Source organism: Canis lupus, chromosome 3 (assembly GCF_048164855.1).
Source record: "Canis lupus baileyi chromosome 3, mCanLup2.hap1, whole genome shotgun sequence".
In the NCBI taxonomy this organism is placed as follows: Eukaryota; Metazoa; Chordata; class Mammalia; order Carnivora; family Canidae; genus Canis; species Canis lupus.
The window spans coordinates 72,745,068-72,772,422 of record NC_132840.1 but is presented as its reverse complement, the minus strand read 5'-3'; the positions used below and the strand labels follow the sequence as shown (position 1 = coordinate 72,772,422).

Below are 27,355 nucleotides of genomic sequence, written 5' to 3'. Positions count from 1 at the left end.
CTGATTTGGGCATATATGGTACAGTCCCGGGGTGTAAATCCTGACTCTTGCTATTTACCAGTTGTCTGACTCCAGGCAAGTTACTTAATCTCATTTAACAGAAATATGACTGACCTGATAGGATTGTTGTGAGGATGACATGAAATCTTGCATCTCAAGTATTTAGTACACAGCCTGGCACAGTAAATATTCAAAAAGCCCCAGCTGCCATTATTGTTACTAGGAGCATGTGGCTGACTCTAGTTACAAAATGAAGATCCAAGTTTACGGTTAGGCTCCCTTCATGTTTTTTTCCATTACCCCTTTGCCAACAAAGCTCTCTTCATGTAAACCAGTATTTATCACGTACTACAGAGTCAGACAAGCCTGGGTTCAAACCCTGACTCCCATGTAGCTTGGCAACCCTGGGCAAGTTACTAACCTCTCTGGGTCTCAATTTCCTCACCTGTAAATGGGAATAATAATATTAGCACCTCCCTCCTGGGATTGTTATGAGGATTAAATGTGTTAATACATATAAAACTGTTAGTACAGTATCAACCTATTCTATTAGGTCCTAGGTACTCTACAGAAGAGCTGAGGTGGGATACATAATTTAGTACAACCACTGTACATTAACTATGTGTTAAGCATTGTAAGATGCAAGGTTGGGCAATCCTAATTCAGCCCTGGAGAGTTCAGAAAGGAGGCAAAATATCTACGTGGAGCAGCAAGCTATACTAACGAAGCTGTTTATCTGCAGGTAACATAGATAAACATGTATCTGTGTATATGCATGAACATACATGTGCTTTATGTACAGATGTGTACATACCTATATCTCTATGTAATACAGGAGACATACATACACAGGCATGATACGTAATATCATTATGATATACATAATCATAATACATAGTAACATGTAGATATATACACAGGTATCAAATCACAAATATACAATTAAATGAACATATAGGTCCATGTAAAAAAAGGCTGAGGAAATATTTGCATTTTTCAGAAGAGTTTAACCCCCTGCACTCTACGTACTCGACAAAACACTTGGCACGCCTGCTGAGTGCCAGATGTCGTGTTAGGTACCATGAATGCACATATGGACCAGACAGCCCCTATCTTTAAAAGGCTCACTCTTGTGCAGCGCCTCTGAAGCCAAGGAGAGAAAAGCCCAGCTACGCTTGCAGAACATAAGCCCCTCGCCCAAGTGAAATCTGCCCAGTAGAGTATATGCACGTTACCTTAGACCGTCTGGGAGACCTTCCTCTGATTTGGAAGCACATAAGCTAGAAGACGATTCTGGAGGGTTGGGGGCATTGGACACCACACCAGCTACCTCGGACGCCGCCGCCATCATGTTCTGCATGTTCAGAAACAAATTACAGGCTGCAAGTTTCCAAATTTCAAAACAAGTGTTATCTTTCCCCCTCAGAACGTCCACACAACAGAGTTGTTCCAGGAAAGAAACATAAAGAAAAAGCTGAGTCCCAGCAGAAAATAATCAAGAGTTTTTCTGGAGCAGGGTTTTAAAAGAGCCACTGGGCCCCGCGGGCCCTGGTGGACATCAACCCTCAGAAATGTGAGGATTCATATAAATTTGTAGGAGTCTGTGCAAAGCCTTTTCACTTTGGGCAGAAATGCAGTCATTTCAAACTGACTCCTAGTCTGTGGGAATCTTGCAAATGGTCCACGTGCCTATTTACCTGATGCTCACTGACCGACAGTGCACCTGGGGGCCTAGTAATCACCGACAATCATTACAAGCATCGTGCATTAATTTAAGTGAAGTGTTTTGGAGGTGTTCGTGGAGGTGTTCGTGGAGGTGGGGGGGGGGGGGGGGGGCGGCAATACTGTGCAGGGCAGTCCCGGCGTCTCCCGCCGTCAGTGCGCTCCCCGCAGACGGGAAATGTCTGAGAACCACGGACGGAGAAAAATACAGGCTCTTCAAAGTTACTGCAGGGGAGCAAAAGAGTACCGGGGCCTGGGGACTCCCCCGGGAGGAAGAGAAGCGGAGCAGCAGGACGGCCCAAGGCAGGGAGTCGGGACGGATGCCTGTCCTGGAGCAAAAGGTCATCCTTTGTGCGGCAAGTCCCACCCGCGGCCCTCGCGGCGAAGACAAAGGGGGGAGAGAGAGTGTGGAGGGGGCGGGGGTGCACCTAGGGTCGGCTTAGGTGGTTTTTATTTTCGGAGCATCGCAGGTATCGCACCGCCCCCTCCGCCGGGAACCTCCACGCGCGCCCCGGGCTCCGTCGCAGGCCGCCGGGGGCCCGCGTGCCTCGGTTTCCCCCGTTATACGGAGCTGCTGGGAGACAATGGGCCCAAGGCGCCACGAGTGCTCCCCGGGTGCCAACATCGTGTCCCAGCGGAGCCCGGCGCCGGGGGTCGTCGGAGCCGGGTCCCCGGAGCGGGTGCGCCGCCCGGGCGCGGGGCAGCGGGGCAGCGGGGCAGCGGGGCAGGTGCGTCGGGCTGCAGCTGCGGCGCGGGGGAGGACCGGCGTGTCACGGGGTCCCGGCGGCGGCGGGGCGGCGGGGCGCAGGGGCGCAGGGGCGGCGGGAGCCGCGGAGCCCGGGCGGAGCGCGGCACGGCCGCCCAGGGGACAATGGGGGCCGCCGAGCCCTCCGCCGCCCCGGGCCCCCCGGCTCCCGCGCCCCCGGGCCCCCGCGCCCCCGCGCCCCCGCGCCCGCACCTCCTCCCCCACCGCGCAGCCCGCGCGCCCGCGCCTAGGCCGGGCCCCCCGCCCGTGCGCACCGGCCCCCTCCACGCCCCCCGGCCCCCGGCCCCCCGCGTCGCCGCCCCCTCCCCGCGCGCCCGCCCCGCACGCACCTCCCGCGCCGCGCCCCCGGGAGGCAGGGGGGAGGGAGGGACGCACCTGAGCGGGCGGAGCGGGGGGAGGGGGCGGCCGAGCCTCGGGGGGAGGGGTCGAGCGCCGGCCCGCGCGCGGCACCTCCCACTTCCGGCGGCGCGAGCCGGGCGGGCGAGGCTGGGCCGGGAGAGGAGCGGCCGCGGCGGCAGCGCGCCGCCCCCGACGGCGCCCCCTGGCGGCCGGCGCCGGCACCGTGCAGCAGCCGCGCACGCCGCGGTAGCCCCCGACCCGCCTGCGGACCCTCGGGGCGCGGCGGGGGGGCGGGGGGAGCCCAGGGAGGGCCGGGGCCGTGGCGATCAGAGAGGGAAGAGGACCGACGTGCTTCTAAAAGGTCGCAACCGAGACGCCCCTTTGCCGGGGACGCCATGCAGGGCAGGACGGTGCCCGGGCGCCGCCGAGGACGCCGCCGCCCGCACGGCCCGCTCGCGGCCGGGAGCCCGAGCCCGCGGCCCCGCCGCCGATTGGCTGAGCCGCGGGGCGGAAGTGATGCTGCTGTCACTGGCCGCCGGGCTCCCGGGGAGCCGCGAGTTTCCGCGGGGAGGCGGCGGCGGCGGCGGCGGCGGCCGGGCGGGTGAGCGGGGCGCTCGGTGGGGGCGGGGCGGGGGGCGGCCCGGGGCGGGGGAGCGGCTCGGGGGGCGGGGGCCGGGGGCCGCGGGGCGGGGGCCCGGGCGCTTCCAGGGCGTCCTCCGAGGAGGCCCGCGCGGGCCAGGCGGGCCGGGGCCGGGCCGGGCCGGGCCGGGCATCAATGAAGCCCAGGAGCCCGGGCCACAGGCTGCCAGGACAGCGGACGGCCCGCGACGGCCTTTCCTGCGCTCGGGGTGACCACGCTTCCTCCTCCTCTCCCGGGCACCTGAGAGCTGGAGGGGTTCGCAGAGCGGCCGGCTGAGGTCGCGAGCTGCCTTTGGGGGCGGGGGGGCGGGGGGGCGGCGATCCCGGACCCCCGGGGCGGGCGCGGAGGCGGCACTGCCCTGCGGGAGGCCGGGACGGAGGGCTCGCGGGGTCTGCCTCCCGCCCTCCCGGAGCGTGGGGGGATGCGGCGGCGGGCCCCCAGGTCCTCGTTTTTCTTAGCGAGGTCCGGAAAGGCATCTGGATGTGTTGGGACAGTAGAGGCAGCCGAGGAGCGGGGAGGAATTTGGGAGGGAACGTGCCCGGGCTCGGAGACGTGGAATGCAGCTGCCGAGCGGGAAGCCGCTGCCCTGCCTTCTCCTCTCCCGGGGCGCCCGGGCGCTCGCTCGGCCGGTGAAGCGCCTCCTGCCTCCCGCCTCCGCCCCCCGCCCCGGCTCAGGCCACCGTCCCAGCACACAGCCTGCTTCTCCCCTCCCTCTGCTGCTCCCTCTGCTTGTTCTCTCTCTCCGTGTCAAATAAATAAATAAAATATTATATATATATATATAGGAAAAAGCTTCCCCTTTCTAAAGAGACTTCCACAAAATACCTGTTTTCCTGTAACGTTTTAAGTCGGGATCCCTTTGTGTATGTGCGGGTACCCAGCCCTGCCTGGGGGTGACACAAGCTCCGAGCAGATGATTCTAAAGGAGCCCAGTAGCTCCATGTTCTGCTGCCCACCCACCTGCCCCTGTCCCCACAGTTACCCACCAGTTCTAAATTTAGCCCTTCTGAAATCAAATCCCAGCCGCGGGTGTCGGGGTGTCGGTGTCGGTGGAGTGATTGGAGCCTGAGCTCTCGCTCGCAAGTCACCCAGCCACGCTAGTGCCTAAGGATTCCGGTCACTGCTACTTTCCAAATTTCCCATCATCTCTTCCTTCCCGGTTGCCCACTTGCTTTTTTTTAGGCCTGTTCGGTTTCGCTTGCATTCTCAGGTTTTCCCCGTTTCCCCTGCTTACTACCTACGCTTACTTAACCTGGCGTCCTTTGGAGATACAGAACTCAGGAAGTTAGCTACCACCTTGACTTCTAGGAAAGAGTGCTATCGGCTTCTCCGGCTTCTCCATCGGTGTATCTTGGCAACAGTTCAAGCCCTCTCCTAGGCCTCTGGGGGGGGGGGGGGTAGAGGATGGCATGATGGTTAGGATAAGAAGTAGTGTTTCTGGGTCTAGTACCAAGATTTGGCCTTACCTTTCCAGTTCTGTGCCAGTCTACAACCAATCTGAGATCCCTGGAAATGACACTCGATCATTGCCAGTTCCCTTAGTCACAGATCATGGCTGGACTCTGCTTGTTCCACTGGACGAGGGAGGACACCATTTCTTCTTCTCTTGGGGCCCACAGGTCTGCAGTCTGTGCTCAGAGTCAACACTACTCAGTGAGAGTGATGCCTTTTCTCCATTTGCACAAAATGAATGTGAGGTGGTTAGCCAGACCAGGAGCTCAACCTCACACAGAGTCCAGGTAGGACTGTGGGCGCCATTGTGGGGAGTCGGCCCTGAGGACAACTGGACTGAGAGGTCACCTGGGGAAAGACTTATGTCCCCTCTAAATAAGGGAGGAACGTCTCTTCTAAAGGGTGATCATGTTTCCACCAGTAACCTACGGGAGCGATACAACTTTTGAGCCCTTTTCAGGGCAACAGCGGCAAAGAGCAGCATGTTGCCTGTGAGCGGTTGGATGGTCTGCTTGATTATCTGGTGAGGTGGCGATTGCCATCCTGCTGTGGAGGTGTCCACTGGGGTTAGTACTGGCCCACACCCCACTGCGGGGGGTGAGGGGAGTTACTTCCCGTTGCTCAAGAATAAACGTGAATAAAAAGAGAGTATCAGATGTTTAAAATTTTAAAAGGAGTGGATTGGGGGCTTCTGGGTGTGACACACTGGTGGCCAGGTCTCCCCGCAGATACCCATACAGGTTGCTGATGTGCTGTCTGTTTGTCTGCAGCCTACTGCGCTGATGCCGAAGGGGAGGCAGAAAGTGCCACACTCGGATGCCCCCCTGGGCCTACCCACCCACCTCTGGTTGGAGTTAGCCGGGCTCTTCTTGCTGGTTCCCTGGGTCATGGGTCTGGCAGAGACAGACAGGCCTGGAGCCCAGGGTCCAGGGGGGCTAAGCTGGGCTGTGCATCTGGACAGCCTAGAAGGCGAGGGGCAGGAAGAGACTCTGGAACAGCAGGCAGATGCGTTGGCCCAGGCAGCGGGGCTGCTGAATGCCGGGCGCATCGGGGAGCTCCAGGGCTACTACCTCTTCACCCAGCCAGCTGGGCACCAGCAGGAGCAGCAGGTGGAGGCCCTCCGGCAGCAGGCGGAGACTGTGTTAGCCAGGCACGAAGCTGTGCACTGGCACTCAGAGCAGAGGCTGCTCAAGCGGGCCAAGCGCAGCGTCCACTTCAATGACCCCAAGTACCCACAGCAGTGGCACCTGGTGAGTGTGGCCCTGCCGCCGTCAGCCGTCAGGCGGATAGGGTCTGGGTGCTCTCTTCTTTAGCGGGCTTCTGACTGTATTCTTCTCCCATTGCTCTCTTCCTTTGCCTGAGGAGACATTTCTGCGGGCTTCAGTGCCACATTTGGCCCTCAGGCTCCCCCTTCCCTGTGCTCACTTCTAGGGAGCCAGGGGACTGCAGAGGTTAGGGTGTGGGTGCGGGGCCAGGCTGCCTGGGCTCAAATCCGGCTTTGCCACTTACGTGGAGATTGTAACAATACATACCTTGTGGCATTCTGGTTAGGATAAGTGAACTAATAACTTTTATTGCCGGTGAATAATGTCTGGCTGGCCTTCCTGGAGAACGGGGTTGTGGCAAAGCCCTCACTTGTCCCTCTGTCCCCAACTACAACCACCATCTGGCTTTTTGATCGCGGCTAAGAGGGCAGAGGGTCTGCTGCTCTAACTTGTCTGTGTGTGAGTTGTGTGAACTATGTTGTGCGTCCCTGGGTTCCCAGGGCTCCGGGAAGAGCTCCTGACCCTGTGTCTCCCGCAGAACAACCGGCGGAGCCCTGGCCGGGACATCAATGTGACAGGTGTATGGGAACGCAATGTAACCGGGCGAGGGGTGACCGTGGTGGTGGTGGATGATGGAGTGGAGCACACTATCCAAGACATTGCACCCAACTATGTGAGTGGCCCTAGAACACCCCCTCTGACTCGCATGTTTTACCTCCTTCGGGACACTGCCTCAGCCTGGCCCCTTTCTTAGGGGTCCCTCGGCCACACAAAAGGGCCTGGGAGCTGGGATGGCATTTCCTCCAGCCAGCATTCCAGTCTGGCAGCTATGAAGCAGGGAGGGGACTCCAGGTGGCACTTCCTGGTTCTGGTTGCTGCTCCCCGCCCTAGGGAGTAAGGAGTGGCCTGTGGGCAACTTCCCCCTCCACACAAACCCTGAACACGTTCCTCTTCCCAAGATTTAGGTAGCTCTAAGTCTCTTTTATCCTGGACCTCTCATGCCATGGAGTAGTCTCCTGGACCTGTTGTTGTAATAGTCAAGAAAGAAGTTTGCCGAGACCTTCTTTTGTGCCCCATGTGTCCTGTTCTCAAATCTGCATCCTGAGGGAGAGATGGGCCTGTTGCATTGGCTAGGACCCCCAACGTCCCAATTTCTCCCGGGTCTCCTCTCCCCCTGAGCTCCAGGGCCTAATCCCTTAAAACTTGTGAATGACCTCATGTCACCCCCCACATACTATGTTTCAGAGCCCCGAGGGCAGCTATGATCTCAACTCCAATGACCCTGACCCTATGCCACACCCAGACGTGGAGAATGGCAACCACCACGGCACGAGGTGTGCCGGGGAGATCGCCGCTGTGCCCAACAACAGCTTCTGTGCAGTGGGAGTGGCATACGGGAGCCGCATCGCAGGTACCTTCTGGTCTAGCCTAGGTGGGCTTCTCCTGTAGTGACAGTTTTCACTCACTGCCTGTCCTTCCCCCAAGTCCAGAGGTGTCTTGTAGGACACATCAGTTCACTGATTTTCATCGGTGCAGTGGTATTTCAAACACGTCATTAAGCTGCAAACCTTATTATATAAAACAGATGAGAGTGGGACTGGTCCTGTTGTGGGATGGAGGCCTCCTCAAGCCCCAAGTGCTCAGTCACCTCCCCCCTTTTTCTGATCAAATTATGTCCCATCTAATGACCCAGCTCACTGTAACAATGACTCCTTTTCCTTGCCTGGGTTATACTTGTATTTTCCTAATTCCCCAAGTACCCTTTTACCTGCTTTTCTTCCTTGACCCCGTATGTCTGTGGAGGCTCCCCTCACACCTCCCAGCTCTCCAGCACCCAGCCCCTCTGATGCTTGCTATCTGTGCTCCCTCCTTTCAAGAGAGCTGAGCAGCCCTGGCCCCCACGGGAGCTTGTTCTAAGGTTCCTTCTCCCAGACGTTGTCCATCAAGGCAGGACGTGAAGGGCGTGAACGGGGAAGCCCTCCCCGACTCCTCATGAGTGCTTGGAACCCACAGACTGAACACAGGCTGCATTCCTCTTACACTCCAGCAGAGGTCAGCAGCCCTCTCCGTAAGAGCTCCGGAGTGAGCCAGACACTTCAGGCCCCAAGTCCCTTCAGAAAGCTCCATTTGTCCCTGCGTGGTCACCAGGATGTGACCCAGCCCATTTGAGAGGGTGAAATTAGGCATCCATGGAGGAGTAACAGTAACGCGTACCACTCATTGAACACCTTCTGAGTGTCAGGCACCATAGCGGTGCTTCTTTACGTGATTAAGGATGCAAGTCAGGGAACCTTGGCTACCTCCATTCTAGCCCAGGCCTCTTCCCACCAGACCACATGATCCTGAAAATCTAAGATTTAGCATTATGTTAAAAAACATTCTGGCTTTTTTAGAACATCTTTCCAAAGATACAAGAACGCTCGGAGGAAAAGTCTCCACGTGTGGCTCCTCACCACTCAGCTCCTCATCGGGTCAGGGGTGGGGGTGGGACCAGAGTGGTTGAGGAGCTGATGTGGCTTTCACTGCCTAGGTATCCGGGTGCTGGATGGGCCCCTCACGGACAGCATGGAGGCCGTGGCTTTCAACAAACACTATCAGATCAATGACATCTACAGCTGCAGGTAAAGAGAGCCAGGAACACGGTGAGGGAACCCGAGGCTCCAGCACTTGGCACAAAGCCTCCAACAGCGGAATGGCAAGATGGGCTGCCTCGGGCAGGTCCCTGCTGGGGGTCCTCTCCCTGGGTTCACCCTGGGAGTTCATCGCTCTGATTTCTCCAGATCCCCTGGCTGCTGGGTTCTCAGTCTTAAGCCCCACGTCACCCCAGTGACCAGGTTGCCGCATGAGGAATGTGCCAGTCGGCCCCATGTGTGTTTGTTTCAGGAGCTCCTCAGGGCTCCTCTCTGACCACAGCTGAGCCAAATGGCCCTGCACCCATTCCCGTGACCCTACACATGTCAGTGCACCTGCAGCTTCAGGCTCTGGTGATGGTTGGGGAGGGGATGGGGACGGGGTTCCTAAAAAAGGGAGAAACTGAGTTTAGGCTGCCCTCATGACACCGATGGCATCTGTTTTTCCCCCAACCAGCACCTCCCTCAAAAGCACATCACCCACAGGATACATTTCCCTTAGAAAAGGTATAGAGTGGGCAGCCCAGGTGGCTCAGCAGTTTAGCACCACCTTCGGCCCAGGGCATGATCCTGGAGTCCTGGGATCGAGTCCCACGTCGGGCTCCGTGCATGGAACCTGCTTCTCCCTCTGCCTGGATGTCTCTGCCTCTCTCTCTCTCTCATGAATAAATAAATAAATAAAATCTTAAAAAAAAAAAAAGGTTTAAAGAGCTCCTCAGACCCAGGAATTGCTACAGATGGAGTGCTTCCTTTGTGGGTGCTCTGCCATCAAGCCTGGTCTGAGTTCTCTTGATCAGGAGATGGTGGCCCCCTGTCCCTCTCAACCAATATGTATCATCCCCTGCTCCCTAGGACCTGAGGAAGGATGTTTAGGGACCGGTGAAAGTAGTCTGAAGCTGGGAAAGTTTCTAAGGAAAAAAAGAGCCTTATCACATACTTCTGTTCTCCACTTTGGAGCAAGGGCTGGATCATTGAACTGGAACCCCTGGGGAGACAGGAAGACTCCAGGCCGGGGTGGGGAGTATTGAGACTGGGAGGCCTGTGGGCAGCTGCAGTATGGCTCTGGCTCTTCCCTCTGGGTATTTCTCAACAGCTGGGGCCCAGATGATGATGGGAAGACGGTGGATGGTCCCCATCAGCTTGGAAAGGTAACTGAACTCCATGAAGGTTGAGAGGCCTTCTCCATTCGGGTCCTAGAACTGCTCTAAGCCACTCCCTTTCCTACCCTACCCGCCCCCTCCCCCCCATCTGTGGTGCCAGACTCCTGTCATCCAGCCTTACCACCTCCTTTTGGGCAAGTCCTCATAACCTAGGGGTGGGGAGTGCAGGGGACACTAGTTCTTGGAGAAGTGGAAGGATACCTTGAGCTGTTCCCTTTGGTTTTGTGCTTGTGCCCCCTCCCCCCATCACTGGGCCCAGGCGATTCCCCCTTGCCCCAGTGCCTTTGGGCTTTTTTTCCCTTTTCTTTCTAGAAGAGGAGGAGCTGTTGGTATGGAAAGTAGAGATTCCTTTTCTGGGCGTTCCTTGGCTGACCCAGGACATTTTTGCTCTTCAGGCCGCCTTGCAACATGGGGTGATTGCTGGCCGCCGGGGCTTTGGGAGCATCTTCGTGGTGGCCAGTGGCAACGGAGGCCAGCACAATGACAACTGCAACTATGACGGCTATGCCAACTCCATCTACACTGTCACCATAGGTAGCAGCCTGGCGGCTGTGTGCATGAGCATGCGCGTGTGTCACTCTGTAGTGAGGAGTGTATGTGGGACTAAGTAGTGGAGGGGTTGTGTGTTTTGGGGTGCCCTGGCTTCGGGATGTCTATCCAACTGTATGAGCACGATCTTCTCTCCAGGGTCCTGTAGTTAGGAGGGAGTCGCCCTGCTTCAGAGGATCTCTGGACTCCCTTAGATGTCACTGTACCCTGGGAACACTTTCAGCCCATCATCTGCTTAGGCCTCTGCTGCAGCCTCTCTTAACATGGGCCACTGGCCACCTGCCTGAAGGCTTCTCTGACACCCCCGAGCGTGAATTAGATGCCCCGTACCCGTGCCCCCTACCATAGCATCCGCTGCCCAGCCGTGTTTATTCACTTACCCGACTTCCTCCCTGATTTTCGGCTCTTTGAGATAAACACTGAGGCCTTTGCCATGAGGCCCCAATGCCTCTCCCAGTGTGAGACTCACAGTTGATAATAAGTTAAAAAACATCGAGGAAGATGAATGTGTGGGTGGACAAGTAGATGTAGAAGTGGAACACCCCCAGATTTACCGGGGAGCCTACTGAGAGAATGGTGTTAGGGCCCAGAACACCGTCTGCCATTTGAAGTTGCCTATTCAGGTGAGCAGTGTGTGCGCTCTGAGGCACTGGAGCCACAGGGATCAGTTTTTAAACTCAGGGCAGCTCCTGGATGATAACTGTGATTTCATCAGGCCTCAGCTCTCATCTCCTCTACTCTGTCCCCAGGTGCTGTGGATGAAGAGGGACGGATGCCTTTCTATGCTGAGGAATGTGCCTCCATGCTGGCGGTCACGTTCAGTGGTGGGGACAAGATGCTCCGGAGCATCGTGAGTGCCTCCTGGGCCCCGCACTCCCTGCCCCTGCCCCCACAAGACTTGTCCCAGGCAGCACAGCCGTATTTCTCTGTTCCTTGCTTCCCTGGGCCACCCTTCAAGTCCTCTTCCCTAGCAGGTCTGGGTCTCAAAAGGGTATGCCACTGTTGGAAAATCAGAGCTGAGGACTCGAAACAAATCTGTAAATGGTTTTTACCTTTAAAATTTTAACTTACAAATATACATCTTGTCATAGGAAGTACTAAGCGTCACTCTGATTAAAGAACTCTTTTGAAATGCCTTCCTCTGGTAGAATTGGGGCTTTGGCAAATTCCTGTAGGCTTAGGAAAAAATCTGCATTCCATTGCTCTTTGGCCTTTCTGTAAATACTGTGAGTTCTGGGCACGTTCCTCGTTGGGAGTAAAGCTAGTGGTTCTCTTTATGGGATGGGTGGGAAAAGGAGTCCGGGAAATGTCTCTTGTCAGCCCAAGAAACAGTTCTTTCCTTGGAGCTAGAGTTGGAGCCATATCAATAGAAGATCAGAGCAGGCAAGTGGAGCTTCTCAAGCTGTGGAACCTTTTAAAGAATTCAGGGTCCAATGCCTACACTGACGGCTGGCTCAGCTCCATCCCAGCAGGTTCAGGCCAGGTCTCTGGACTGTGACCCCACAGCTCCCTGCCTGGCCCTGCTGACCAGAATAGTCAGTAAGCTCCATGGAAGAGCTGGGCTGGAGCCTCGGGAGTATCCTGCTTCTCCTGTGGCCTAGGTACTGGAGGTTTCTCCAGAGCCATTGGGAATCAGGCCACTCTGTCATCTGCTGGGTTGGATTCATTTTCCAAAACTGAAATTTTGTTTTGCCAATAAGTGATTTCTGGCCAACACATCGTTCCAAGGCCCTGTGCCATTGGCCCTCAGCCTCCCACCCCTGCCGGGGGAGAAGGAACAAGGGAGTGGGGTAAAGTAAACATGCCAGAGAGGCTGTGCCCAGCAGTCGTGGGTCAGGTTTAGAGGGCACCCCACCCCAGGCCAGGCTGGGTAAGGAGGAAGAACAGGAGCAAACTGTGCTCCTCACGCCTTGGCAGAAACTGGGGGATCCACCCCACTCACCGCACAGTCGCTCCTCTTACGCTGCAGCACCTGGATCTCCTCCTAATCCACTCCACTTCTCACCCCCACCCCACCTTCCATCTGAACTGTGACTTGTCCATATATGAAGAGAGACTTAGTTCGGCCAAACTCCTGACTTTTAGACATCCCTGCCTGGGAAACCCCCATTGCCAGTTTCTGTTGGGTGACCAGCTCAGTGGAGTGGTCTCCCCAGTGCAGGGCGTGAAGCCTGTGCTGCCCACCGTCTGGGTGCCTGGGGCGCCTCCCTGGGCTTTCCCGGGGGGCTCCTGCCAACGTTGGCATGTTCACGGCCCACGTGAGACTGTCCCCATGACGCCGTTTCCTTAACAGGAAAAAACCCAGTCTGCTCCCTGGCACGGACCAGCCTCCCCAGTCTCACTGAGACTACAACTTGGCGGGTTTTTTCCCCTTTCCTTGTGAGAGCGCAGGGCACCTGGGTGAGAATTGCATCTCTCGGCAGCTGCTATGACAGCTAGGAGGGAAGCAGTGAGGACAATGGAGAAAGGACAGTTCTTGGCAGAAGTTAGTGCCCTGATATCTGCCCCAGAGAGAAGCCTGGGAGAAAAAAGTGCTTAGCCTTAACACTGGCACAATGTCCTAGATCCAAAGGGCCATCATGGAGCAGATGTAGGCAAACCCTTTGTAGCTCCAGGGCCAATTAGAGCACGAAAAGAACTTGATGCCATCTCTTCCTGCAGGGAACCCCCCACACACACACACACCCTCCCCCCACTGTTGCCTCCTACCTGAGAACCACAGGTAGAGAAGGAAGACTCATGGGAACCACCCTGAGGCATGGGGCCCAGAGCCCAGAGGCAGTTGGGGCCAGGGTGGGCAGGCAGTGTAGACACAGCCCATGTTGAGCCCACGGGGCAGGCAGGGGCCCTGTTCCCTCTCCCTGGAAACACACTCCCTCTGTTCACACTGATGTCACTCCAGCCCCTGTCGCTGAGCTGCCAAGTTGGATTTCCTTGAATGGTGCCGTCACTGCTGTCTCAGCTCCAGCTGGGGCCCGGGAGCTCACCCGGCCACTTCCTCTGTCTAGCACAGTTGTGGGGGGTGCAGGGTCGGAATGGGGAATTTGGGAAACTGTTATTAGAGTAGCAGGAATCAGGAAGCTGCCTTCTACCCGCCTGTGAGGCCTTCCCCACAGCTCCATCTTTCTTCCTGCAGCCAGACCCTCCTGGGTACCTCTTTAGTCTTTATTCTTTTCTCAGTTCTATAGAGCTTGTCCTTTGTCCTGACCTGTTAGTTGGCCTCCCCGCTGAGGCTTGTTCTGAGGGGCCGTCCCCTCCCCCTCTCTGCGCAGCACCTGTGAGCTCCGTGCCTAACCCAGCCTCTCCCCCACCCACTCCCAAGGTGACCACTGACTGGGACCTACAGAAGGGCACAGGCTGCACTGAAGGCCACACGGGGACCTCAGCTGCAGCCCCCCTGGCGGCGGGCATGATCGCCCTAATGCTACAGGTGCGGCCCTGCCTCACGTGGCGTGACGTCCAGCACATCATTGTCTTCACAGCCACCCAGGTGAGACCCTGGCAGCCAGACACATGGCCTGGCCCCACTTTACCCAGAGTTTCTGCTCCCAAGCACTTGCAAGGAGTGAGAGGCTTCAGACTCACCCAGAAGTGAGGTGCCAAATGCTTTACAGAGCTACTTATGTATAGAACAGGTATGGGGACCCCATTATGGGCCTAAACTCATCCGTCCCTGTCCTACCTATTCCATTTCACCTGCAGAAGAGCCCTCTGGGCTCCTTTACTCCGGGGCTTGGCTCCCTCTCTTGGAGCAAGCCATGGGGGTGGTGATGTCATGGGGCTTTGCCCTTTTGTCCCAGCTCTCCTTGGGGAACCCGTTCCTAGTGGCCTTAGTGGGAGAGTCTGGATGGGGTCAGCCAGCAGGGTCAGCAAGGAAGCCAGAGTTAGGTTGTTGACATTATAGTTGGCCCTTGAACAGCATGAGTCTGAATGCATGGATCCACTGTAAATGTATTTTCATCATAACATTTTCTTTTCTCTAGCTTACTTTCCTGTAAGAATACAATATATAATGGATATAATATACAAAATATGTGTTTATCAACTGTCAGTAAAGCTTCCTGTCAACAGCAGGCTATTGATAGTTAAGTTTTGGGGAGTTAAAAGTCAGAGATGGATTTTCAGCTGTGGGGGAGGAGGGCTGGCGCCCATAAGCCTTGAATTGTTCAAGCATCAGCTATACTTTGGAAGCCCCCAAGACTAACCAGGACCTCTGTTCTCTCAGTATGAGGATCGCCGTGCAGATTGGGTCACCAATGAGGCAGGCTTCAGCCACAGCCACCAGCATGGGTTTGGCCTGCTCAATGCTTGGAGACTCGTTAATGCAGCCAAGGTGAACAGGTGTTGGCAGGGCAGGGACCCCTGCATGGGGTGGCTGAGGGAGGGGGCCATAAGTGCCTAAAACCTTGCCTGGCACGTCGTAGGTACTTAATAAATGTTCTTCATTTCATTTACCATCATGCCAGCCGATACCCATTTTTCAAACAAAGAAGCAGGTGCAACATTATCGTTGAAGTTTCCGAACTGTTGGTAGAGAGTATAGCTTGGGGCTCTCAGGGGGCTCTGGTTCTCCTCTTCCACCCTGGACACGGCCACTTCCTCTGGTTCCTTGTTTTGGCGCCACGGGGAGTACTCCTGAGGGTCATCAAGAGCCTCAGGAGTGAAAGGAAGTGATGAGGAGAGAGAAGAAGGGCTGGGCCCTGAGGATCGAGTTGATGAGCGTGTGTGGTCCGTCCTATTCATTCACCACCATCCCTTTCCTTTAATAGATCTGGACCTCTGTCCCTTACTTAGCTTCCTATGTCAGCCCTGTGTTAAAAGAGAACAAGGCTATCCCGCTGTCCCCCCACTCACTGGAGGTCCTGTGGAATGGTAAGTAGTCAGCAGAAAGGGGGTTAATCTGGGGCATGAGGTTTGGGGCGGGGTGATGGGGAAGTTAAACTCATCGTCCCTGCCTTTAGGAGCTGAGCTCCAGCCAGACCTGTGGAGTTTTCTTTGACCATTTTAGGACATGTTGCTGCTTCTGACTTGGCTGGCCTCTGGCTGCTTGAATAAGACCTTTCTCCTGAGTTACTAGTAGTGGGTAGGAGCTGCTGAGCAACCAGTCAGGACGGTGTGGGGGAGGAGTGGCGCTGGGACCGAGCAGACGAGGCAGGACTTGAAAGATGCTTCTTTGACTTCCATGCCAGGAATTGCCAGGCAATTCTCTTCTGCCTAGTGGCCTCTGGATGAAGTAAATGAACTTCTTCCTTTGATTCTCTGGCTTGTCTAATACAGAAGTCAGATGGGCTGTTTGGGGTGGGACAGGAGGACCTGGGTGTCTCCCTGGGGTATAGTTGCCTGCCCCCTGCCCCCACCTCCCGTCACACCCAGAGTCAGCGGTACTGTCTGAAGTTCTGCAAGTCAGAGGTGTGGTTTGTGTTGAGCATTGAGATTGAACCCCTGCCCAGAGAAGAGGGAAGCTGGGTGACAATGCTTGGCATCTGTCAGCAGATTCCCCCGAGTTCCCGTGTGAGAGTTTCCCTACTTCTAGCTCCGAGGAGGATTTTTTTTTTTTTTCCCTTGAGGAATTTTGACAGGCAGAGTTGTTTTGCTATTTTTTGTGAAGATTGAAGCATGCCATGTTTGGGGCCCAAATTAGAACTCCGTCCTCAGCCACTCTGGTTTGATCCTAGAAAGTGATCAAACCAGAGCAAGAACAAGAGGAGGAATGGCCAAAGAAGGGAGCCCAGAAGGGCAGGGGCAGCTTCCCTTGGGTGGAGGTTCCCCTGAGAAGGGTTCCACTTTCTGTCTCCCTAACCGTGCCCAGCACTTGCCCAGCTTCCCTCTACGTGGAAGGAAATCCATGGACCTGGTTCGTCGCACTTTCCGTAAAAGGAATGCTATCTTGGAAAGGGCACCGGCCAAGGCAGAGAAGTGCAGGAACATTCCTAGGAATGCAGTTCAGTCGGATCCCCCTGGGATCTGTACTGACAGGTCCTGGAGATAGTGTGCCCTCTAGTTTGGACCACTCATCCGCGACTCTCCGACTGTCCTTTAAGTAACAGTGTGACCTGTAGTCACAATTATCAAATGGGAGTTGACTTCAAAGAGGGTTGGGGGCCTTCCCAGCCTCGTCACCATCTTCTTCCCACTGACCGGGGGACATTGCCCCAGTAAGCAAGACCAGCCTCCCTGGCAACCGCTTGTTTGTCACTAGGAAGGACAAATGGTCCTGGGCCAACAAGAGTGGAAAATGGGGGTAGTGGGAAGAGAGGAGGAAGCAAAGGGAGATGTAAACTCTGAGTTTTGCTAGTGTGGAGCGTAGTGGGCAGGGCAGCTGCGAATTTCTGAGGTCAGCAAGGGTGTCTTCCCTCTTGTGACTCCATTTACCCCCTGGAGAAGACAGAAAGCGCAAGCTCATGGGTGTGCCTGGAGGTTGAAGAGAGTCTAGTTAACAGAGATTAGGGTAGCTCAGCCCTAGACTGTCCAGAAACATGCCCCCGTGGCCAAACTTTGGTCTTTCCCCCCAAGACCTGGGGGAACCCATGTCTGAGGGCTCAGAGTGAACTTTTTGTAATGTGGAGGGGGCTGACCGCACCACAAGAGGAGTAGAGGCGAGCTACTACTGAGACTCTAGAGCAGGCATCCAACAGAGCTTTCCACAGTGATGAAAATGTTCTCCGGCTGTGCTACTCAATTCTGTGGTTCCCTACTAGGAAACAAGTCCCTGCCTGCCTCTGACCCGGAACCCTTGAAAGTCAATTAGCTGAAGCCTTGCTCACTTGTATCACCCACGGAAGACTCAGTTCATTGCAATGAGCTTTCTATCCCCACGTCACCATGTGCTGTTGGATATTCCACCAGCAGAAGTCATGTCATACATGCAACATTTTAGATTTCATTGTCACCCCCTTAGAGCCAGCTGGCTTTCCAGTGCCTCCTATTTTCTGCCAGAGCCGTTGCCATCACACTTGAAGCTTTGGAGTCGTCAGCCACCACCCCCCACCCCCCACCGGATCCCTTGATTCTCCCCAGGTCTTCCTCTGTCCTTCCCCCTGAACTGGAGTCTTTCACATATTTCTCTGGAATGTCTCTTGATTGATTCACTCATTCATTCTGCTAACGTGAGACGCGCCTCATTCCAGGCACTGTATTAAGTTCTGGGGATTCAGAGATAAGACAGGATCCCTGCCCTCAGGAGCTCACAGTGGGGGAAAGGTGGCCCCGGCTGCGGTAGAGATGACACTGGTGTCACCGAGAGATGACTCCTGCTTGGGGAAGACGGGAGGGCTCTTGGAGGAGCCAGGGACTGACGAGAATTCCAGCATGTAGCTGGCCAAGAGAAGAGGTGAGGAGAAGGACATCCAGACAGCGGAGGCCACACCTGCAGTCAGTGGAGCTTTGGGGAACCGCGAGCCCACATGGTAGAGCTGGGGCAGGGGCATGAGGAGCAGGACCAGATAGAACCGGGTGTGTCACGGGGAGGAGTTTGGACCAGACCAAGAAGGCTGTGTGTGGGGAACCTTCGAGATAAGTTGTCACCAATTGCTGGTAGGGAAAGGTGAAGGAGAACAATCCCTTGTCTTTTAGAGCTACATACTCTGTCTCTACTGGTAAGATTACAGGGTGCCTGGAGAGGCCATCGAAAGACTCTGGGAAGGGGAAGAAGTGGGGACCATTGATGAAACAAGATTGGCCATGTGTTGATAAGTATTGGAGTTAGGTATTGAGAACATCTGTTCTATTTTTTATATGTGCCTGGAATTTTCTCTAGTAAGAATATATGTGTGTGTGTGTGTGTGTGTGTATATATATACACACACACACACACATATATGAATGTATATATAAATATATTTATATGTGCATTTATATTTTTAAAGCCTTTTTTTTTAAAGATTTTATTTATTTATTTGACAGAGGGAGAGAGAGAGCTAATAAGCACAGCAGGGGGAGCTGCAGAGGGAGAGGGAGAAGCTGAGCAAGGAGACTGATGTGGGGCTTGATCCCAGGACCCCAGGATTATGACCCGAGCCACAGTCAGACACTTAACCAATGGAGCTTCCCAGGAGCCCCCATTTATATTTTTTAATAAATAAAAAGATTTACAAGTTTTTGAGCTTGAGCAGCTGGGTAGATAGTGATGCCATCAAATGAGATGAAGAGCCCAGGCTGAAGGACAGATCTGGACAAGGACTGGGGAGTATAAGGAACTGAAGCCAGGAATTTGGCTCTGCTGTATTGGAGGCTTCTGGGCAACATCTAAAGATTATATCCAGAAAGTGGTTGACAAAATAAGTTCAAAGGTCCATACTGGTGGCAATGGTTTGGGAGTCACCAGTAAAAGCAGAGGAAAGGGTCTGGAGAAGAAAGTTGCCCAGGGTTGGCAGGCAGACAAAGGATAAAAGAGGACCCAGAACACAGACTGCATTAAAGGCGTAGTCCAAGGAAAGACACTTCTGAAGAAAAAGGGGAGGGATGAAATGGGCCAGAGGGTAGGAAGAGAGTGTCACAGGAATTTTGGAATTCGGGCCATCTCAGTGAGAGAGGGCAAGGAGACAAGACGGAGGAGCGGCCTTCTGTTTGCCGCACAGGTCCCGGGTTACCTGGAGAACTGCCTGTGTACTCATAGGGGCCAACATTCAATCACACCTGGTTGAATAATTCATGGGGATAGAAGATTTCGGTTAAAGATGGCAGCTTGGACATGTTCTTTTACTTCTGCTTTCTCCCAAAACCTCACCAAAATAAGAATAAAGGAATAAAAATGGCATAAGCACAAGGACAAAGAGAATGGGAGAGAGACTAGAACCAATGAGAGATTTCATCAAATTTTTGGAAGATGGCAAATGAATGGAGAAGTGAGCGGGGCTGAGAAAATTGCATACCAAATACCTGCAGAGGCGATACTAAGAAACAAGCCCCTTCATGCCACAGAATCCCAAAAGGCTCAGGATTTGGAGGTCCCATATGTTCCAAGAGACAGAGATGAGGTATGAGGCGAAAAATAGGGAATCGCTGAAAAGATAGACTCCTGGGCACCTTCTCCCTTCATTGGCAGCCAGGTGATGCCCCTTCCTTGTCCTGGCAGGAGTGGGAAACTTTGCTCTCCAGAGCCAAGGAGGGTACAGGGGGAGGGAGACCCTCCCCTCCAAGCCAGCTGCCCAGATCCCAAGGCCCTGGCAGCCAGGAGATCCAGAGGCTCTTCTCTAGAACAGTAGGAGGATCCCTCATGGAAAGACTTGGAGATAGAGATACAGAGGGCTCCTCCACAAACCCGTCAGGTGCCAAGCCAGCCAACCTTAGGGAAGCCCCCCAGTATAAGGTTCCACCCATGCTTAGACCCTCCAACTGGCTTTTATTTTTTTATTTTATTTTTTTAAATAAACTTTTTTTTAAATTTTATTTATTTATGATAGTCACAGAGAGAGAGAGAGAGAGAGAGAGGCAGAGACACAGGCAGAGGGAGAAGCAGGCTCCATGCACCGGGAGCCCGACGTGGGATTCGATCCCAGGTCTCCAGGATCGTGCCCTGGGCCAAAGGCAGGCGCCAAACCGCTGCGCCACCCAGGGATCCCTCCAACTAGCTTTTAAAGCTGATAGAGATCACTGCCCACTTGAAAAAACAAAGAATAGAAAACTTCCAAACCCTGAGGATGGTTGTAGTCGCTAAAATTCAGCGGAACTAATTATCACGTGGGAAGGTCGAATAAGGATACTTTCAGACCTGCAAGTCTCGTTCATGCTCTCTATGTCTGAAACTGCCAGTAGAGGCAGTGATTCCACAAGGAAGGATAAACCAGGGGAAGGAAAAGATGGGGGATAGGGCAGTCCGGGTGGCTCAGCAGTTTAGCGCTGCCTTCAGCCCAGGGTGTGACCCTGGAGACCCGGGATCGAGTCCCACATCGGGCTCCCTGCATGGAGCCTGCTTCTCCCTCTGCCTGTGTCTCTGTCTCTGCCTCTCTCTCTGTGTCTCTCATGAATAAATAAAGTCTTTAAAAAAAAAAAAAAAGAAAAGATGGGGGATAGAGAAAGGGCGTGCAGACCGAGAGGAGGCAGAAGGACAGGGAGGCCCCAACGCAGTGGCAGCGCAGCAGATAGGAACAGGAGCCTGGGAACCCAGGTTGGAGGCTCCGGGGGAAAGTAGCACCGAGGGAGCCTCTGATCTGCTTGTTCATTTGAAGAAATAGTACTCAGAGAGGTTATGTGGTTCTTTCGTGCAGTTTGGGAAAAATTAGAGCTGGGGAAACGAATTTAAGTAAACCAAAGAACAGGGCAATGATTAACTCCAGAGGGTAACCGGCAAATTGTTCAGAAAATGAAATCACTATATACTCCTTGGCTAAATTCCATATAATATTTATAAGGCCACGTAAGAAAACAGAATATTAATCTAACTGAAACTTGTGATGTAGTTATTTTGAGAAGATGGACAGGAGGGCAGGGTAGAGAGAAGGTCTGGGCATAAACCATGAAATAGTCACACATGCCTATTTGGAAACACAAAGGTAGGTCCCAGAAGAAAACAACCAAAAGCAATAAACAGTGTCTGCTTCTGTGGAGTGGCTCACGAAGATGGTGAGGAATGGGTTAGGAAAATGCTCTTTGACTTGTGAAGCCATGTACACTGTCTTGATGGAAAAAATGTTAAGAATGAATGGGAGGGTAAGAAGTGCAGATAGTGAATGTAGACATCTTTTCCAAGAAGTTTCCCAGTAAAGGGAAAGACATACGACCCGATACTTACATGGTCTTAGTACTCGGTACTGTTCTAAGTGCTCGACGTGTATGAACTAATACAGTCCTCCAACCAGCCCCACGAGGTAGGTAGTGTTACTCTCCAAGATTTCCAGTTAAGGAAACAAATCTGATTCTCACATTTAGGACAGGGCTGCGCTAGGGAGGATGCACCCAGGGTGGATGGCTCCAGAGCCCACATTCTTAACACTGGTGGGCAGAAGGAAGTGAAGAGTTAAGGGAGGGTTTATTTGTTTTTGTTTTTTTGTTTGTAGTAGTAGAGACGTAAACAAGCCGATCCAGCCAAGGAGATGGATCATGGGGCTGGTCTGATGTTGGACCCTTGCCAGCCAGTTGCTGTGAAAGGGAAAGAAAGAAAGCAAAGGAGCTTCAGACCATAAACAAGAGGGTGTTGGAGAGCTGAGCGGTGGGGAATCTTAGCCCTTAGGAGAGAGGAGCTGGGTGGAATGCCAGGAAGTGAAGGTCAAGAAGGGAGGGAGGTCACAGAGATGGCAGGTCCTTGTTTTCAGAAAAGGTGGGCCACTGGCTTTGAAGACTCGCAGGGTGGAATGGAAGAACACGCACACTTGGCCACGTCTATGCCCGGAGAGAGGTCAAGATGGGTGTTTACCACAACACGCGATCTAGAAGTGTGGGAGCTTCTCTGCGTTTTTGCTCAACTCCTCTTCTGATGTGTCTTCAATTCATTTGCATCGCTTATCTGAAGAAACCCACAATGAGAGTCTCTAAGCCACTCAGAAGTGAAGCAGTCCCAGCTAACGACAAGGCCCAGGGTGTGGTCGTGGAAGGGGGCGCCGACGTGGGGACATGGGCAGACCAAAGAGGCCAACAATATGAGGTCACGACGTGGGACAGCGGTCCTCGGAGCGGGAGCACCGCGTGGCAGGGGATGACCAGGCGGTGCACCTCTATGAGCGCAGCAGCGGGGAGCGGAGGGGGGCTGAGTAGGAGGCCCACGGGCAGACAGTAGTGGTGCCACCGACCCGACCGAGCCTTGCCTTCCTCTTGCTCCCATGGCAGCCGTCCACCCTCTCACCGGAAAGTGGAGAGCTGGTCTCCGCCTTGCCTGTTGGATAAGTGGGAGAAGTGCTTTAGAAAGAATTTTTGTCTCCTTGCCCCCTAATTTTTTTTTTTTTTTAATATTCCCCACTTGAGTCTTCCACCTTAGTAGTTGGTGTTTTTCTTAAACTTTGTTTTGAAATAACTGTAGATTCACAGGGGGTTGCAAAGCAATGTTTGGGGGGAGTTTCACACACCCTACTCCCCATGTTGGTGTCTGAAACAATTCTAGTACAGTATCCAGTCCAGTAAAACGACACTGCCATGACCCATGGGGCATAGTCAGATCTCCCCGGGCAGACAGGCACTCCGATTTGTATGTGTGTATGTCGGGGTGGGGACGGGGCTCCAGCGTGTATCCAGCACTACAACCAGGATCCAGAGGCCTCCACCCCCACGCCCGCCTCTCCGAGCTCCACTGTGTCAACCCTTTGCGGCTCTGCCCACGCCCTGGGCCCCATCCCCAGTGCCTGGCAACCACCCATCTGGCAACTGTCTGCACATTTATGTTATTCATGAATATTACACAACGGAAATCACGCACTGCGTATCCTTGTAAGGTTGACTGTTTTTCATTCAGCATCATTTCCTCGTGGTTTATTCACTTGAGTAGTTTTTTTTAGAAACTTGTACTGCCTTCCGTATGGAACTTATTCATTTCCACCCCTACCTTCGGGCCATCTCCCCTCCTGGGCTGTACCACTGCCTGCCAACACTGTACCCGTCCCTTGCCGCCTCCCGCAGATCTCCCTGCCATGTGCCTAGAGCCATCTGGGTCCTCTCTGTTCTAGCATCAGTTATGTACTCCTCACACCGTCTCGTTCTCCACTTGCAGGTAGAAGGCAGAGATCATGTCCAACTTACCTTTCTATCCCCAGCATCTAGTACAGTGCCTGAAATGTAGGAGGTACTCAGTAAATTATTTTTTGGATGAATGAATGGTTGAAGTTGCTCTGTTTGGTTCTTATATTGTGTCTTGAATATGTTACCTTCCCAACGAGACTCTAAACTAGATTGTCAACCCCTTGACAGCAGCCACGACAATCCATTTATTTGCGTGCGCAGTTAGGGCTGCGTTAGGTATTTGTATGTGGCTTCAATGAGCATGTGCCTTTGTGTGTGTTGGGATGAAGTGAGGGCGTAAGTGTTTATGGGGCTGGTCTCCCAGCTGCCCAGCCTGACTTCCCACAGTCAGCAGGACGGACCTGGAGATGTCGGGGCTGAAGACGCTGGAGCACGTGGCGGTGACAGTCTCTATCACTCACCCACGACGCGGCAGCTTGGAGCTGAAACTGTTTTGCCCCAGTGGCATGATGTCCCTCATCGGCGCCCCCCGCAGCATGGACTCGTACGTACACCCGTCCATACCTTTGAGCTTTTTTTGCATCAAGGGTCTTTGCAAGGAAAAGATACAGGAGATGTGGATGCTGGCCCTGCCCTGAGCTCTACGGCACCGGCTGACCATGGCAGCTGCAAGCCATTCATTGCCTGTCTTGTATAAGTCACTTACAATGTGCCAAGCACTGTATTTGACCAAAATTTTCTCTAATTCTTACAAGAACTATGCAGAGGAGCCTTTAACCTCCTTTTACAAATGAGGAAATAAGTCGCAGAGCTAGTAAGTGCCTGAGGAAGTAACAGCCTAGATCTGTCAGGCTCCCCAGCCTGTGCTCTCCCCACATTGCTTTTCCCACTGTGACATGTTGACACCAGTCCCTCATCTGGGATCCCCGGGGAAGGGACAGCTCTTGGGGACCCCTCATGGCACGCTCCCTGGTGGCTGTAGCTCAGGCCACAACTGCTACGTTTTGACGGCTACTGCAGTGAGGAAATCATGTTTGTGGGCAAAGGGTCAGTTCCCTGCCCTACACCTTCCAAGTTTTCTACTCTTTCCTGCCCCCCACAGAGATCCCAACGGCTTCAATGATTGGACCTTCTCCACTGTGCGGTGCTGGGGGGAAAGAGCGAAGGGGACTTACAGACTCATGGTCAGGGATGTAGGTAAGCCTGCCTGCCTTCTGTCTGGTCCCTCTGGAGCGCAGAGCCCCCACAGAGACCATCCCGTGGAGAATGCTTAGGGTTGCCATTGGACCAACAGGGTAGATGCCAAGAAGTACATCCCATCTAAAATATGGGTGCTGAAATCTGAAATTGTTCATTGATACTACCTCTCATATTCCTTGGAGAAGTGACTGATCCATTTTTCCTCAGGATAGCAACAAAAATTCCCTGTTGAAACCACATTTCAAGTTCTTTCACATATAACCATCCTTCGACCAGCCCTGGTAGGCAGGTAAGGGCAGGACTAATTTTCACCATTTTTTGGTTGTTTTTTTTTTTTTTTTTTTTTTTTTTTTTTTTAAACTGAGGTCCACCCAAAGGTCTGAAGTGACTGGTGCAAGGTCATACAATATTCCAGAGGAGACTGGAAACCAAACCCAACTCTCCTGGCTTCCAGCCAAGTTAGGTATTCACTAGACTGGTGGTTTTCAAACCTTTCTTTAATTTAGTAGGAAAAAAATTTTTTTTCAAGCAAAATCCCAACTGAAACCCTAAAAGACGAAAGAAACAAAGGCAGAACTTCTTTGCTTCGGAGTTAGACCTTTCAGCCTCCCAGTCTCCATCCCTAAGGGCGCCCCGTGAGGCACACCTGCAAAAGCCCTGGTCAGTGGACACAGGCCTCTACTGCAGCAGATCGTGTGCTCCAGTCCCCCTAGGGGGTGGGGCGGGCAGGGCCTCTGCTGCTTGCAAGGCCAGTGGAGGGGCAGGGCTCACGGACGCCCCACTTGCTGCCCTAGGAGATGAGACACTCCAGCCTGGCATCCTCCAGCAGTGGCAGCTGACCCTGTATGGCTCTGTGTGGAGTCCAGTAGACATCAAGGACAGGCAAAGGTAGGTGCCAGATGCAGGTGCCAGGGGGAAGGCTGCTCATGGGGCTGGAGGAGGCCGCTGAAGGAGCTCCACCTCCCTGGGAACCCACAGTACAGCTCCCCACCCCATTTTTGTGATGAGGCTTCCTCCCTCTCTCCAGCCCTGAGGTGGGAGGAGGAGTGAGGGCCCAAGGGAGGGGGGACAAGTTCAGGAGGGCATCCTCATGTCTTTTCTTCTCCACAGACTGTTAGAAAGTGCCATGAGTGGAAAATACCTGCATGATGGCTTCACTCTGCCCTGCCCTCCTGGGCTGAAAATCCCCGAGGAAGATGGTTATACCATCACCCCTAACACCCTCAAGGTACGAGGGCCTGGCCTCCAGCTCCAGCCGGGTGGGCCAGCAGGAGTGTCCCGGCAGATCGAGTCCTTGCTGGGGTACTCCAGGGGACTTGAGAAGTGAGGGGCTGGGAGGACCTGGGTGGGGCGAGTGCTTCAGGGTGGGAGAGGTAGTCCCTGGAAGGTGACAGGCTTTTTCTGAGTTCATCGTTCTGGGCCGAGGAAAGCCACAGGCTTTGGGAAAGCATCACTAACTTAGGTGCTTGACTTTTCCCCAGACTCTGGTGCTGGTAGGCAGTTTTACCATCTTCTGGACCGTTTACTACATGCTGGAAATATACCTGAGCCAGAGGAACGTGGCCACTCACCGAGTTTGTAGGAGTGGACCCTGCCACTGGCCCCAACGAAGCCAAAAAGCCAGGGAAGAGGGAACAGAACTAGAATCAGTGCCACTTTGCAACAGCAAGGATCCAGATGGAGTGGAGACGGAACGTGAGGGCCCTCCCACCACCTCTGATCCCCTTGCCCCAGACCTGCTGGCTCCAGGGGACTGGGGCCCATCCCAGGACAGGAGTACCCTGAACTGCCCTCATCATCACCTAGCGCCAGACCTGTTGCAGGGGAAAGAGGAGCAGCAGATTTGCTGACCCACGGCCTAACAGACTCAACGTGGGACGGGCTCTTCCTTCCTGAAGCCAAGGAAGCTGGGAAGGCTGCTCTGAAGTCCCGAGAGCTCTGGGGAGAAGGCAGCCGTGATGCTAGCATCAGGAATCCACAGGCCTAAAGAGTGCGCTCTGACTTCACTCTGGGAGGGCGAGGGCCTTCTGAAAGTGCAGTGACAGGAAGAGTCCCAGAGAACAGTGTGGCCACAGCCACTGGATCTTCCTCCAGCTGGGCGGGGGCTCTTGGTGAGAAGGTCTTGGACACGTGCTCGGCCCCTCCCATGGGGCAGGCCTACCACCTCGTTTCTCCTGGGCAAGCCAGCGATGTGGGTCACGGGGACCCTCACCCACGGGCGGCCGGGGTGGAGCCTGCGATGGCCAGAAGAGCCTCTCCAGAGAAACGTCACTGGGTCACATGGGAAGAGGTCTCGGGCTGAAGGCTGGGAAGAGCCCGTGGCTATATGCCTGCCTTTTAATGACCCAGGACCTAGAAACAGCCGTCTCTTCCTCTCCCGCCTCCCCCTCCCTGCCTACGCCTGGAACCTAAGACGTACTGGTATGGCAGTTAGCCCTCCACCCAGCACACTCGCCCTGAAAGCAGCTGCCTCCATTAGCCCCCATCAGAAGCCAAGCCCAAACACACCCCGACTCCTTCCCCGGCGCCCCTCACCCTCCATCCTGAAGGATCGGTACGATGCTCCTGGCAAAGCTGCGGATGGGCATGGGTCCCCGGCGCCTGCGCGGCTTCACGAGGTGGTCTGTGGCAGGACTGTGACAGGGGCAGCCACTGCCACTCCAGCCCTGCGACCGCCCTGTCTTCCCCTGCACAGTGCTCAGGGAAATGGCCTTCCCCGCTGGAGGCCAGCCGTCTGCCTGACGGGCTGTGACTCCTCCCGGCATTGGCCTCCTCCCCTCTTCTGAGCTAGTTGATTGATCAAAAGTTTTTTTAACGCTTAAGATTTGGGTTTCTCTTTTCACAGCCACATTTGTTTGAATGTTTTTCTGCACAGCTTTTCCAAAATAAAAACCTTCCACGCAACGCTGCCCTTCCCCATCCTTTCCTCAGCCTCCTAGAGCTAATGCCAGTTGCCAAGTCGCTCCTCCCGGCCTTCGGTCCCTGAAGTTCACTCTCCTCCTCCTCTGCCTGGTCCTCTGAAGGACGCT

The 27,355-nt window shown here is 54.3% G+C and overlaps 2 protein-coding genes across 12 annotated transcripts in view; one reads left to right on the top strand and one right to left on the bottom strand.

Annotated features, from left to right (window-relative positions):
- Window positions 1-2,982, bottom strand: part of RNF214 (ring finger protein 214) — a 53,609-nt gene extending 50,627 nt beyond the window's left edge. For 2 of the 3 annotated variants that reach the window (XM_072822170.1, XM_072822172.1), the window contains exons 1-2: window positions 2,864-2,982; window positions 1,236-1,354 (exon numbers count right to left, since the gene is read on the bottom strand). In XM_072822170.1, coding sequence (XP_072678271.1) covers window positions 1,236-1,351 — 116 coding nt within the window. In that variant the 5' untranslated portion in view covers window positions 1,352-1,354; window positions 2,864-2,982. Of the gene's footprint in view, window positions 1-1,235; window positions 1,355-2,817 lie in introns of all 3 variants that reach the window. The other variant, XM_072822171.1, reaches the window with a different exon arrangement.
- PCSK7 (proprotein convertase subtilisin/kexin type 7) lies at window positions 1,948-27,230 on the top strand. 9 transcript variants are annotated; one of them, XM_072822164.1, is made up of 18 exons: window positions 3,052-3,188; window positions 5,087-5,206; window positions 5,341-5,485; window positions 5,690-6,169; window positions 6,723-6,857; window positions 7,430-7,595; window positions 8,715-8,805; window positions 9,908-9,962; window positions 10,370-10,508; window positions 11,273-11,373; window positions 13,846-14,013; window positions 14,749-14,856; window positions 15,293-15,395; window positions 23,514-23,670; window positions 24,229-24,323; window positions 25,121-25,214; window positions 25,437-25,554; window positions 25,808-27,230. In XM_072822164.1, the coding sequence occupies exons 4-18, from the start codon at window positions 5,702-5,704 to the stop codon at window positions 26,174-26,176; spliced, it is 2,367 nt and encodes a 788-aa protein (XP_072678265.1). In that variant the 5' UTR covers window positions 3,052-3,188; window positions 5,087-5,206; window positions 5,341-5,485; window positions 5,690-5,701; the 3' UTR covers window positions 26,177-27,230. The 9 variants fall into 9 exon arrangements, with proteins under 9 accessions (XP_072678262.1, XP_072678261.1, XP_072678265.1 ...); XM_072822162.1 differs by lacking the exon at window positions 3,052-3,188 and adding an exon at window positions 3,304-3,428; XM_072822165.1 differs by lacking the exon at window positions 3,052-3,188 and adding an exon at window positions 3,722-3,744.
- Window positions 27,231-27,355: the final 125 nt, after the last annotated feature.